The sequence below is a fragment of the Chlamydomonas reinhardtii genome, chromosome 3 (assembly GCF_000002595.2).
Source record: "Chlamydomonas reinhardtii strain CC-503 cw92 mt+ chromosome 3, whole genome shotgun sequence".
Classification (NCBI taxonomy): Eukaryota; Viridiplantae; Chlorophyta; class Chlorophyceae; order Chlamydomonadales; family Chlamydomonadaceae; genus Chlamydomonas; species Chlamydomonas reinhardtii.
Genome location: NC_057006.1, coordinates 3,097,574 through 3,109,259, shown reverse-complemented (window position 1 = coordinate 3,109,259; position 11,686 = coordinate 3,097,574). Strand labels below are relative to the sequence as shown.

Sequence of the window (11,686 nt, the reverse complement as noted above, 5' to 3'; positions counted from 1 at the left end):
CGCACTTGCGGTACGTAGGATTCAGTCCCATGTCGGTTATCATGCCATATGACGAGCAGCAGGGCCACGACCGTGAATGGGTCATGTGTACCATTATATTATGCACAGGGGCAAGGCCCGCATGTCGTAATGACTTCACAAAATTCGGCAATGCTTGAGGAAAGCCAGGCGGTGGGTGGGTGACAGGGTCACTGCAGGGGCGGCGGTGGGGAGCTGTGAGGAGTACTCGGATAGGGTGTTTTGCGGTACGTAGGATTCAGTCCCATGTCGGTTATCATGCCATATGACGAGCAGCAGGGCCAGCTGGGCCGCTCTTCCCATAGAATGTTCAATTTTTGTGTTTTTCCAGCGCACCTTTGAGCGCATTTATGGCATTTATGGCAAAAACACAAAAAATTGAACATTCTATGGGAAGAGCGGCCCAGCTGGCCCTGCTGCTCGTCATATGGCATGATAACCGACATGGGACTGAATCCTACATACCGCAAAACACCCTATCCGAGTACTCCTCACAGCTCCCCACCGCCGCCCCTGCAGTGACCCTGTCACCCACCCACCGCCTGGCTTTCCTCAAGCATTGCCGAATTTTGTGAAGTCATCACGACATGCGGGCCTTGCCCCTGTGCATAACGGTACACATGACCCAGCCATTCACGGTCGTGGGTGGCACCGATATTACGTCTCCAGCTCAACTGCCTCCGCCGGGTGCGCCGTCCGATGCGCTGTCCGAATCCGGAGGCGGCGGCGCCTCCACGGCGAAGGTGAGCCATGCGTCCATGCGCTCCTTGGCGTCTTCAGTGTTGTAGCTAAGGCTCGCCGACGGGGCCCAATCCTCCGGCAACCACTTCTTCTCCTTTGCCTGCCGCACCGCCTGCACCGCTTGAAACTGCAGGCACCGCTTGTAGGGGCGCTTTGAGTCCTCAAAGACCAGCGCCTTGCCCTGGAGCTCGCCGAAGGTAACTGTTGCTGCGTAGGTGCCAATCTGGTGCTCACCGTACTGCTTGCAAATGTTGTGCGTCTTAGCGTAGTCCCACAGCTGCACAGGAAGCAAGGGGTCCAATCACACAGGAGCAACATGTAAACAATCCTGTCATCCTGGGATGCGTTTTATGACTGCTTACAATTGGTATCAAGACATAATAGCGCATATGTGCGATACGGCCCTAAGGTCATAAGGTTGATGCGCGCCAAGCGTGCTTACTTCAAAGTCACGCACCAAGCTTAAACAATGGCAAGCCCTTGTACACGCTGAGTGCTTAACCCGCTGACTGCCGCCAGCAAACATGGGTTCGAGGACGCACCCTTCTAAGGGGGGGGTGTAAGCGATCCTGTCAACCTGGGATGCGTTTTGTGACTGCATAAACAACAGGTGTGCATGCAAGCGAGGTGTGCACGCCAGCCCGTACCTTGACGCCCTTCAGCGACATGTCCAGCAGCTCCAGTTTGAACTTGGGCTCGCCGGCATCCTCCACATACAAGAAGCATACTTGTGAGTCATCAAAGGCATGCTGCAGCGGCTCAAACAGAAGCAGCCCATTCCGGGGGTCGTTGATGTCACTCAAGCCCAGCAGAGTGCGCAGGTACGGCTTCCTGTAGGCAGACAGGGGCACGATGAGTTGTGCTGACAAGGCATTACTTGAAGGTACTGCTAATAACTCACCAGCAGTGCTTGAACAGGTGAAAGCCTGCACAGGTAGTTGGCGATGTAGCATTGGGTCAGGCAAGGTTTTAAATCAGTCAGCATGCAGGGATGATAGACAGATGTGTAAAAGTCTATGGTGGAGGGGGAGATTACTGGGCCTCATGGCTCCGTCTGGCTTAGAGTCCGAGTGCACTAGACAATGAGTGCAGTCCTGGGCTATGGACATTGAGTACACAGTCAGAAATATGCACGAATCTAAAGTGACACAGGCCAGCTTGGCCTGAATAATGCCCCCCCCCTCCGTAGGGAAACTTCGGCAACTGAGAGCCTTACCCGTCACCAGGGTCATGGGTAGCTGCACGTTGAGCAGCATACAGCGGAGCTGGCACTGCTGCTCATCCAAGGCATTATGGTAGAACGTCTGGAGCTGCAGCTTGAAGTCATCATCCTGCCGGGAGTTTGATGCCGTGCTGGCCGAGTAGACAAACTGATTCACGTACATCTGTACAAGCAGTTCCATTGCTGGCAGCACGGCCTGTAGGCCCTTCAGCATCGAGGCCATCTCTGCAAGCGATGAATGGACCGGGGGGGTGCAAGATTCGGGATGTGGGGGCTCGTGGCCACGGGGAACACTGCAGTCAATGGATTCACGGGCTGCTTGCGGTGTTGGCCGCGGATGGGCATGCAGAGAAATGCCTGTGTGGGCCTCAGATGACTGCTGGGGCTCGGGTTCATCACTTCTTGGACAGTGCGCGTGGTGGCGGAGGCTCCGCGAGATGTGTACATCACATGCAAATGTGGACATCACGTGGAACCAGTCGTGGTTGGTACAGGCGCCACCCAGGCTATCACAGGTGTTGTGGAACATCATGCGCTTGGCTGCTGTAGGGCTCTGGAAAACAGCCAACAGCGGCTTCACGCTTGCCATAATACTGCAGACCAGACTGCGGAGGTTGCTGTTGTGCGAAGGATTGGTGTGGAGGTGATTGCGGACTTCTGGCCGCGGCTAGCTGCGTTTGTGAGTCTGCCTCGGCCTCTGAGTCTGCCGCTGGGACCTACCGGTAGTCCCGAACCAGTACCCATTCCTAGCATCAGATGATTACCATTGTAGGGCCAGCACTGGACTCGCCACCGGCCTGACCCTAGTCTTATGACGCCGACCCATGGCTTAGGTGAGCAGCGCTAGTGTTTGCGATGAGCCGGGCCTGGGGTTCCTCCCCTCTCCGAAGGCGAGGAGCATGGGGGTCATTCGGGGATCTCGGGGTGTGCGTACTGTCTGGTGCGTTTTTGAAGCCCTGGTTTGCCCGCGGCTGTCATCCCACATGTAACCTCTATTTGCTAATAACCACCCAAGTTGTCTGCCCGGCAGACAGTTGCCGCGATGAACTCACGCCGGACCGCCGCTGTGACCCCAGAAGGACCAGCTGGACGGCTCAGCCCAAAAACTACCCACCCGCGTATGTCGTGCCTCTTGCGCGGCCTTCTTCCTCCGCCTTGACACCGGCTTCCAGTAAGATTTGCTTCTGTTTCTCAAGCTCCAGAAGGCGCTCTTGAAGCGGTTGCGTGAGCTTCAGAACGTCTTGGCGCGTGCAGCCTTCGGCCTCCAGTCCAGCTTTGGTTTCCTTGAGTTCCCTTCGGATAACGTTGATGCGATCCTTCACTTCGGTTAGCGCGTTCCTAGCAAAGCCAGCCATGCCGGCTCCCGGCAGCTAAACTAAAGCAAAACTCAGTGCATACCAGTACGCGCAAGCATATGTAATTCAGTATATTAGCAGAGAGAGAGGGCGGCAGGATTACTCTTGCGGGGGCCGGCGAAGTCTCGGTCTGTCTCGCGATGGACCATGCCAATGGTGCTGGTCATGACGCTGCAGAACCCCGCGCCCACGCTGGAGGACAAGGGCAAGCGGCACTTCTCCAAGGTGCGGGGGTGGAGGGGGACGAGGAGGAGGGGGGGCGGGAGGTGGAGGAGGAGGAGGTGGAGGAGGCGGAGGAGGTGGAGGAGGGAGGAGGGAGGAGGAAGGAGGGAGGAGGAAGGAGGGAGGAGGTGCGGGCTCGCAACAGTTGGCGGGGGTTGGGGTAACACACTGGCGTGCGCTGGACGTGCAGGTGGAGGGTAGGATGGAGGGCGGAAAGGGCTGGGGTGGGTAAGCATCACATTACAGAACGTGTCTTTCATACCGTCCACCCGGCTCACGCGCGAGCCTCTGTGCCTGTTCCCTCCCCCCCCCCCCCGGGTGGACGTCGGCACAATACGCTTATGATGATTCAACCACTTTGTTCGCCACATGAACGGCTGAACCCCTCCCTTGTACAGGCTCTGAAGGACCTGGTGGCTTGCTGCCTGCAAAAGGAGAGCGACAAGCGCCCCACCGCGGCGCAGCTGCTGGAGCACAAGTTCTTCAAGGTGGGGACGCAAGGTTGCGAATGGCCGGGACTAGTCCACACCGGTGGAAGCGATATGACAACTCTTGAGGGCGGGGGGCGGGGCGAGTGCTGGGGTCTGGGCGCCCAAGGCGACGGATAGGAGAGAGGGCGGGAGCCGGGTAGGAAGGTGCAGTGGCTGGGATGAGGGTGGATTGCCGGGTCGGTGAAGCGCGATGTAGCGACACATGCATATGGGCTGTGCGCTTGCGGAGGAGCGAGGTAGGGGCCGATGGAAGTTGTGGTGGTTGGACGGGGTGTGCGATGGGACAGTGTCAAGGCAGGTTGGTGAAGTCCCGTAGGGTGCAGCTAATTCCCAGACCCCAGAAGATGGCAAACAATTTGCAACGGTGATGGGAAGGGGTGGAGGTAGTGAGCCGCGGGGCTGGAGCGGGCGCGGGACTGCGAGCTGTGGGGCATGAGCTCTTGCAACCGGTAAGCCCTCTCTCCAAACGCCCTGACCCAGTCACCCACCCACCCACCCTGACCCACCCTGACCCTCCCGCCCACCCGATCCACCCTCTCTGACGCGCCCTCCCACTTCCGCCAGATCGCCCGCGACTCCAAGTACCTGAAGGAGTTCCTGGTGGGCAACCTGCCCGCGCTGGCGGACCGCGTCAACCGCATACGCAACGGCATGGCCGCCACCAACGTCACCGACAACGACCGAAACCTGGAGAAGAGCCAGGTGGGGGCGCCGCCGGACGCGGCCTCGCTGCACGCGGACGAGCTGGAGGAGATCAAAGCGCGGGTGGGCAGGGTTTCGGCGGCAGGGTTGCGGGATGGCGGGGGTGCGGGGTGGGAGGGACAAGGGGGGCGCCACCCAACGTGTGCAACTGGGTGGTGCCCTGTCTGAACTGACGGGTTCGCAGATGCGGGAGGAGATGCAGAAAAGTCTGGAGGCTGTCATGTATTTTGTCGGTGTTGGCGGGGGTGCGGGCCGGTTTTGTGACTGTTTGTACTGTTTAGCTCGTGTGTTTCGCTACGGAGTTTTTGAGGCTGCGCCGCCGCCACCCAGCGTGTTTGGTCCATCCACCAGCCTGTTGCCCTGCCGCGCCTGCCACCACTCCTGCTTGCGCGTCCGCCGCGCCCGCACCACCCCTCCCTACACCCGCACCTGCCACCCCTCTCTACATCCGCACCTGCACTCACCACCGCTGCCCCTGTTGTCATCCCCTGCGCCCTGTCCCCAACACCCACAGGAGGAGTACCGCAAAGGCGTGTCCTCCTGGAACTTCGACCTGGCGGCGCTCAAGGCGCAGGCGGCGCTCGAGCCCGACGACGACAGCAGCGCGCACGGCGCCGCCAGCATGTTGCCAACCATCAGCGAGAGTGATGAGCGGGAGGACACGCTGACCGGCACCAGCGCGGCGGCGGCGCAGGCGTTCCTAGTGGCGCAGGCGGAGGAGCAGGCGGCTGCGGCAGCGGGAGCGGGAGCAGGAGGAACGGGAGCGGGGAGCGCGGCGGCGGCCGGGGAGGCGGCGCGGTCGTTCATGTCGGCGTTTGGTGGGTGGCGCGTGGTGGGGTGGAGGGGCGTGGAAATGGGGAAGGAGCAGGGAGGAGGGAGGGCAGCGATGCAGCGGCAGAGGGGGAACAGGACGGGCAGGGGCGGCTACCGTGATCCCTGCGGCAAGCTTGAGAGGACACTGTATGCAGCTGTAACGGCGCATTACGTCGCCCTGGCTGCGCACCGATGCCCCTCTGGTGTTTCTTCTGCCCGCCGCGCAGCCACGGTAAGCGGGCAGGAGTCCACCGCGAGGACCGGCTCGGTGCTGCCACTCTCAGCGCCCTCGCCGACGCCAGCACCCATGACGGTAGACGGTGAGTGGCGGCTCCTCGGCATGGGACCAAGGGAGGGGCGCCCGGGGGAAAGGAAACACACGTGCTCGGCATCCCACTAGCCCACATGCCTAGGGCCCTCTGGGCAAGCGCATTCCGCTGTAGCTAGCCAGGCGGTCCCGGCGATGAGCAGCAACGCGGCACGTGAGCTGACCCGGCCCGCCGCGCTCGGCACCTTCTTCTTCCGCGCTCGCGCAGTGTCTGCGCCCGTGGCAGCGCCCCTGCGCGCGGTGGCGTCCGGGGAAGGGCTGGCGGGCGGCGACCGCGGCGCCATGCCCGGCTATGGCGACATGCCGCCGCCCTCGCCCGGCGGCGGTGTCAGCCCAGCGGCGGGGCTCAGCCGGGAGGGCAGCGTGGGCGGCAACATGGGTGGCATGGCCACCACGCCCACCGCCGTCACCAAGCAGAAGAAGGGCCGCTTCGAGGTCAGCGAGCACCCAGCCGTGCCCGTCGCGTCCTCGGCCGCGCCGCATGGTGTGGTGGCCTCCGGCAGCGCGGTGGCGCTGCCCTCGCTCGCCACCACGTCTGTGGCCGGCGTGCCGCACATGGTGTCCGCCTCCAGCGCCGGCAGCCTCTCCACCTACAACACCTTCAGCGGCCCCTCCATCAGCGGCGGCACGGTGCCGGACCTGTCCGCGCTGCGCGGCTCCGCCACGGGGCTCGCGGACATGGCTGGTGCGGGCAGCGGCGGCGGCGCGGCGCTGCTGGGCGGCGCGGCGGCGCACGGGGAGGAGGGGTTGATGATGGGGGCTGCGGCGGCGGTGGCGCCGGGGCCGCAGCCGACGCTGCGGACTGAGGTGGAGGAGAGTGTGACCAGTGTGGAGCCCAAGCAGCGCGGCCGCTTCAAGATCGTGGCGGAGCAGGGCGCCGAGGTGCGCGGCTGTGGCATGGCGTGCATGGGGCGCGGGTGTTGGTGGTGGGGGGGCGGTTGTTGTTCACGGAATGCACATAGGACCTGATGGGACCAAATTGCCGAGATGCAAGCGCATTAGCGCGAGGCGACAGGGACGCTGAATTCTTCAGAGCGTCGACGGCCTCTTGGCCTGGCGGCCAAAGGCTTCGGGCGCGTGCAGTAGGCAACGCAGCGGCCGGGCGGGCGCGAGCACTAGGCCGCCTAGCACGGCCACCCCCCTTCCGGCGCTCATCCCCCTCCTCCATTCCCCACCCACCTGCTTGCAGTCCCGGCCGCTGTCCAAGACCTCCTCACTGGCCAACCTGTCGGACGCGGGCAAGAGCCGCTCCGACGGCGGCGGCGGTGCACTACTGGGCAAGCCGCCCACCGGCCCCTCCGGCCCCTCCTCCATCACGCCGCCCATCAGCATCATGCTGCCCAAGCTGCAGGAGCTGCTGGACCACGCCAACGCACACCAGGCAGCGCTGCAGGTGTGCGGCTGCGTGTGGAGAGCTGAGGGTGGGGGGATGGAGGAGACCGTCGTTTTGGGGCGGCGGGAATAGAGGTGTTGGCGAGCTTGGCTGTCGGTCCCGGCAAAGGCAAGAACCCAAGCCCAGACGGTTGGTTTGTTCAGCTTCCCGGTACGGGCGGTTTACGGCCCCAGGCGCAGGCAGGGGAAAATGGACTTGGTGTCGCTTGGTGGTTGTGCCAGGCGCCTCACCTCGCCTTGAGCTCCGTGCCCGCCGCGTTGCGCTCACTCCTCGCCGCACCCGCAGAAACTGCTGGGCGCCGTCCAGGAGTGCGACAAGGGGAGAGTGCCGCTGCTGCTGTCGCGAGCGCAGTCAACCCGTTCCCTGTTCGACGGCGCGCCCGGCATGGCGCTGAGCCCGGCCGCGGCGGGCGAGGGGGCAGAGGAGCTGCGGACGGCGATGGCGGAGCTGCGGGCACGGGTGAGCGCCGGGTTGCTTCCCTGGTGTGGACCGCATCGCATTACGGGCTTGCGCTGAGGTTGATGCGCGAATCGCCGGCCGCCAGCGCTGTCTGGGCCGGACCCGCAACCTCGGATTGCTTGTGTCTGCAGCATGGCACAACTGTAGACTTTCCGCGCCGCGTCTTTGGCCGCTGGTTCCACGACTCCGCCATTTCAAGGCTCGCCCATCGCTGTATTTGTTACCTCACCGAGGCTGCCCTTGCCCTCGCCCACTCACTTGCGCTCGCCCTTTCGCTCTTTCATACACAGCTGACGATGCTGGAAGAAGAGAACGCGCGGCTACGCGAGCGCAACAAGGTGCTCGAGACCCTGCACGACGCCTCGCAGCAGTCTGCCGCCGTTGCCGCGTCCGCCGGCGCGCCGGCGCCCTCCGGGCCCTCCTACAACACCTCCCTCGGCGGCACCTCCGTCCGGTTCAACCTGCCGGATAGCTCCGGTGGTGCGCTGCAGTCGCCCACCTTGTCCGTCAGCCCGAAGCTGCCCGCGGCGGATTTGCCGCCAGCGCCCGGGTCAGGCGCGCAGCCCAGCGCGTTGTAGCGGCAGCGCGCGGCTTGCGCCAAGGCCTTCGTTGGTGGCGCGGTGTGGCGTGCACTGTAGTGAGAGTGTGTACCTTGCGTGCGTGCTGCTGAAAGGTGCGCTCAGCAGAAGTGCCCGTGCCATCTGTGTCCGTGTCTGTGCCTGTGGCTCGTGTCGTGCAGTGTTTGTGCCCCAGTACTGTTTCTGCCTTCTAGATCGCGTTGTGTTGCCCCGGCGCGAATGCGGCTCTGCGTCCACTTTGGGGTCGCTGCTGCGCGCTTGCGGCCGCCCTGGCAGTGCGTGTCATGCTGGCGGTTGCTCAGCCAGAGGCGGGATCCCTTGACTATTTGAGCATACTCAAGGCTGACCGGTAGCGGCAGGTGGCGTGCGCCGGTTCTGCCTGGCGCACACAAGGGGCTCCAGGTAAAGCATGCGGGCAGAGAAGCACGCACACAATTCTTGAGAACATTTCTTTCTTGCGGGGGCAGTTCTTCTGACAAACTACACGCATCAGTCATGACATTTGACATTCACACGGCCATCGGCTGGGCGTTGGCCCCGGCGTTGGGCATTGACGAACTGGACATTTCTTGGGTGCTACACAGCATGTGCATAGCGCTGACGGCTTTTGTGTGTGAGGATGGGGGATTTGAGGAGCAGGCTGCCGCGCTGGGTGTAGGTGCCGAATGCACGCCCGCAAATACTAAAGCATTTTGCAGAACGTTTGGCCAGGTTTGGCCTCTGGAAAGCGGCCGCATGTCCGTCCACATCCGCATCGTAGTAGCGTAGAGCTCCACTCGAGCGTCTCTCACGGGGACTATGCGAACTGATGCTAATTTGCAACGGCCAAGCCTTGGTGTGGGTCATGGCGACAGGCTGCCGCCGGCCATCGATGCGTCACATTAATCCCGGGATGCTTCACATGATCCTGAGAGAAAGTCGACCAATCTCTTCCGGCACACAATCTCGAACATCATATGGACAGCGCAACTGTAAGCTTAAGCGCACGCCCCGGTAATCTGACAGAAGGGTCGGTGGTCGGCCATGGACACAGGGACTTGTGTGGCATGGCTGCCAGTCAAGGTGTGCCTCCAGCTGAACTGGAGGTATAGCTCTGTAGAGCTCGCCCAGAGCAGTCGATTGACGCCAACCTGGCTACAAACTGAGGGGGTTTGAGGGCAGTTTGAGGGGTAAACGGTGGGGGAGGTCGGTCGTCGGTCCGGAGGGGGGCCCGGGGGGGTTTGGACATGGGGTCTGGGGGTTTAGTAATTTAGTTCGTACCTCCCCCTTGGCGCCCCCTCAAACAATCCCAATTCCCCCAAACGACAGGCCTAGCTGCGGTGTCTTCAAGCTCCCTGTTGAGAACCCCGCCGTTGAGGGCTTGAGGCCCCCTGACCCGCGCCCAACAGGCGCCAATCCGAGGATTCCGAGCAACCAACAAACAAGTTCACAGCACCCACCCGTCCGGGACTTGAGCCAGGGACGCGACCGGCCGTACGCGCCAGATTGTTCATGAGCGAGCGCCCCAAACTGTCTTTGCAAGTTGGACATTGATAATGGTTACAACTCCGAGGGCCATGCGCACGGCGGCGGCGTGCATCGAATTTCCCCGAGTTTCGAGCTGCCCCTGCGCCCCGCCCTGCGGCCCTCGCGCGCCCTCCAGCGACTGTCGTGCACTCCAGCAAGTCCCGCCGCGCACCGTGGCTTCTTCAGGCAGGTCCCACCGTCAACCCTGTGAAACCGTGTACGCCCAGGGGCAGCAGCTCATGGAAACAGGGTCAACCCCACGCGTATCTCTTGACTTCACACTTCACACGCAGCTTCCCAAACGGCGCGTGCACGACTATGCATTCACACTCGCGCGGCGCGCCAACCGCCAGCCTCAACCGTGCTCCGTCTTAATCTGTCGCAGCTTCTTGCACGTGTGCGTGCTCAACTGCCCACTCCCATTCGCTTGCCTGCCGACAACCGCCAACGACCCGTGTGCTTCACTACAGCCAGGTAGCTTCCGAGCCGGGCCGCGGTACAACTACCTGCTCACACTGGCACAGCTGCCGACTCCCACGCAAACTCGTGTAAGGCTGAAGGGGGTTGGAGTGCCGTACACGAGTTGTTGGGGGTTAGTCGGGCCCCTCGACTGTCCTAGAACCGCCATTACGGTATACTATGTTTTGTGCTGCCCCTGCTTCCAATGCGTCCCACACACGGGTAGCTACGGTACACAATCTCCAGCAATCGCCGCCACTACTGCCTTCGCTACTGCCGTCGCTACAGCATACGCTACCGCCGGCGTCGCAACAGGGCCCCTCATTTGGCTTGAAGCCTGCGCAGCCCACATCGCTGCCGCTGCAGGCGTGCATTCGGCACCTACACCCAGCGCGGCAGCCCGCTCCTCCCTAAAATTAAACTCAGCAATCTGCCCCCATCCTCACACACAAGAGCCGTCAGCGCTATGCACATGCTTGAGTAGCATCCAAGAAATGTCCAGTTCGTCAATGCCCAATGCCGGGGCCAACGCCCAGCTGATGCCGTGTGAATGTCAAATGTCATGACTGATACGTGTAGTTTGTCAGAAGAACTGCCCCCGCAAGAAAGAAATGTTCTCATGAATTGTGTGCGTGCTTCTCTGCCCTCATGTTTCACCTGGAGCCACTTGTGTACGCCAGGCAGAACCGGCGCACGCCACCTGCCGCTACCGGTCAGCCTTTGGTATGCTCAAATAGTCAAGGGATCCCGCCTCTGGGCTGAGCAACCGCCAGCATGACACGCACTGCCAGGGCGGCCGCAAGCGCGCAGCAGCGACCCCAAAGTGGACGCAGAGCCGCATTCGCGCCGGGGCAACACAACGCGATCTAGAAGGCAGAAACAGTACTGGGGCACAAACACTGCACGACACGAGCCACAGGCACAGACACGGACACAGGCACGGGTGGCACGGGGCACCTGGCCATAGAAAAAACACAAAAATTGGACATTCTATGGGAAGAGCGGCCCAGCCGGCCCTGCTGCTCGTCATATGGCATGATAACCAACATGGGACTGAATCATACGTACCGCGACACACCCTATCCGAGTACTCCCCGTCGAGCCCAAGTTCAAACTGGAGCTGCTGGATATGTCGCTGAAGGGCGTCAAGGTACGGGTTGGCCGTTGGCGTGCACGCCTTTGGCGTGCGCACCTCGCTGCACACACGCCTCTTGCTCCTGTGTGATTGGGCCCCCTTGCTTCCTGTGCAGCTGTGGGACTACGCAAAGACGCACAACATTCGCAAGCAGTACGACGAGCACCAGATTGGCACCTACGCCGTGACAGTTTGGCGAGCTCCAGGGCAAGGCGCTGGTCTTCGAGGACTCAAACCGCCCCTACAAGCGGTGCCTGCAATTTC

At 62.3% G+C, this 11,686-nt stretch overlaps 3 protein-coding genes across 4 annotated transcripts in view; 1 reads left to right on the top strand and 2 right to left on the bottom strand.

Moving 5' to 3' along the window:
* Window positions 1-452: 452 nt before the first annotated feature.
* On the bottom strand, window positions 453-3,374 carry CHLRE_03g164850v5 (uncharacterized protein). The gene is made up of 5 exons (XM_001703484.2): window positions 3,096-3,374; window positions 1,976-2,206; window positions 1,661-1,685; window positions 1,407-1,590; window positions 453-1,036 (listed from the first exon to the last, which is right to left on the bottom strand). Exons 2-5 carry the CDS (start codon window positions 2,202-2,204, stop codon window positions 689-691), a joined length of 786 nt encoding a protein of 261 aa, XP_001703536.1. The 5' UTR covers window positions 2,205-2,206; window positions 3,096-3,374; the 3' UTR covers window positions 453-688.
* Window positions 3,375-3,474: 100 nt separating this feature from the next.
* On the top strand, window positions 3,475-9,309 carry CHLRE_03g164800v5 (uncharacterized protein). Of its 2 annotated transcripts, none has more exons than XM_043060767.1 (9): window positions 3,475-3,561; window positions 3,957-4,046; window positions 4,614-4,751; window positions 5,266-5,569; window positions 5,792-5,884; window positions 6,101-6,774; window positions 7,082-7,285; window positions 7,571-7,744; window positions 8,035-9,309. In XM_043060767.1, the coding sequence occupies exons 1-9, from the start codon at window positions 3,502-3,504 to the stop codon at window positions 8,320-8,322; spliced, it is 2,025 nt and encodes a 674-aa protein (XP_042925896.1). In that variant the 5' UTR covers window positions 3,475-3,501; the 3' UTR covers window positions 8,323-9,309. The 2 variants fall into 2 exon arrangements, with proteins under 2 accessions (XP_042925896.1, XP_042925895.1); XM_043060766.1 differs by having other exon boundaries at window positions 4,614-4,814.
* Window positions 9,310-9,849: 540 nt separating this feature from the next.
* Window positions 9,850-11,686, bottom strand: part of CHLRE_03g164750v5 (uncharacterized protein) — a 3,225-nt gene continuing 1,388 nt past the window's right edge. Inside the window, exon 3 of the mRNA XM_043060765.1 lies at window positions 9,850-11,686. This exon is cut by the window's right edge and continues 234 nt beyond it. The gene's annotated coding sequence lies outside the window, so the exon portion shown is untranslated.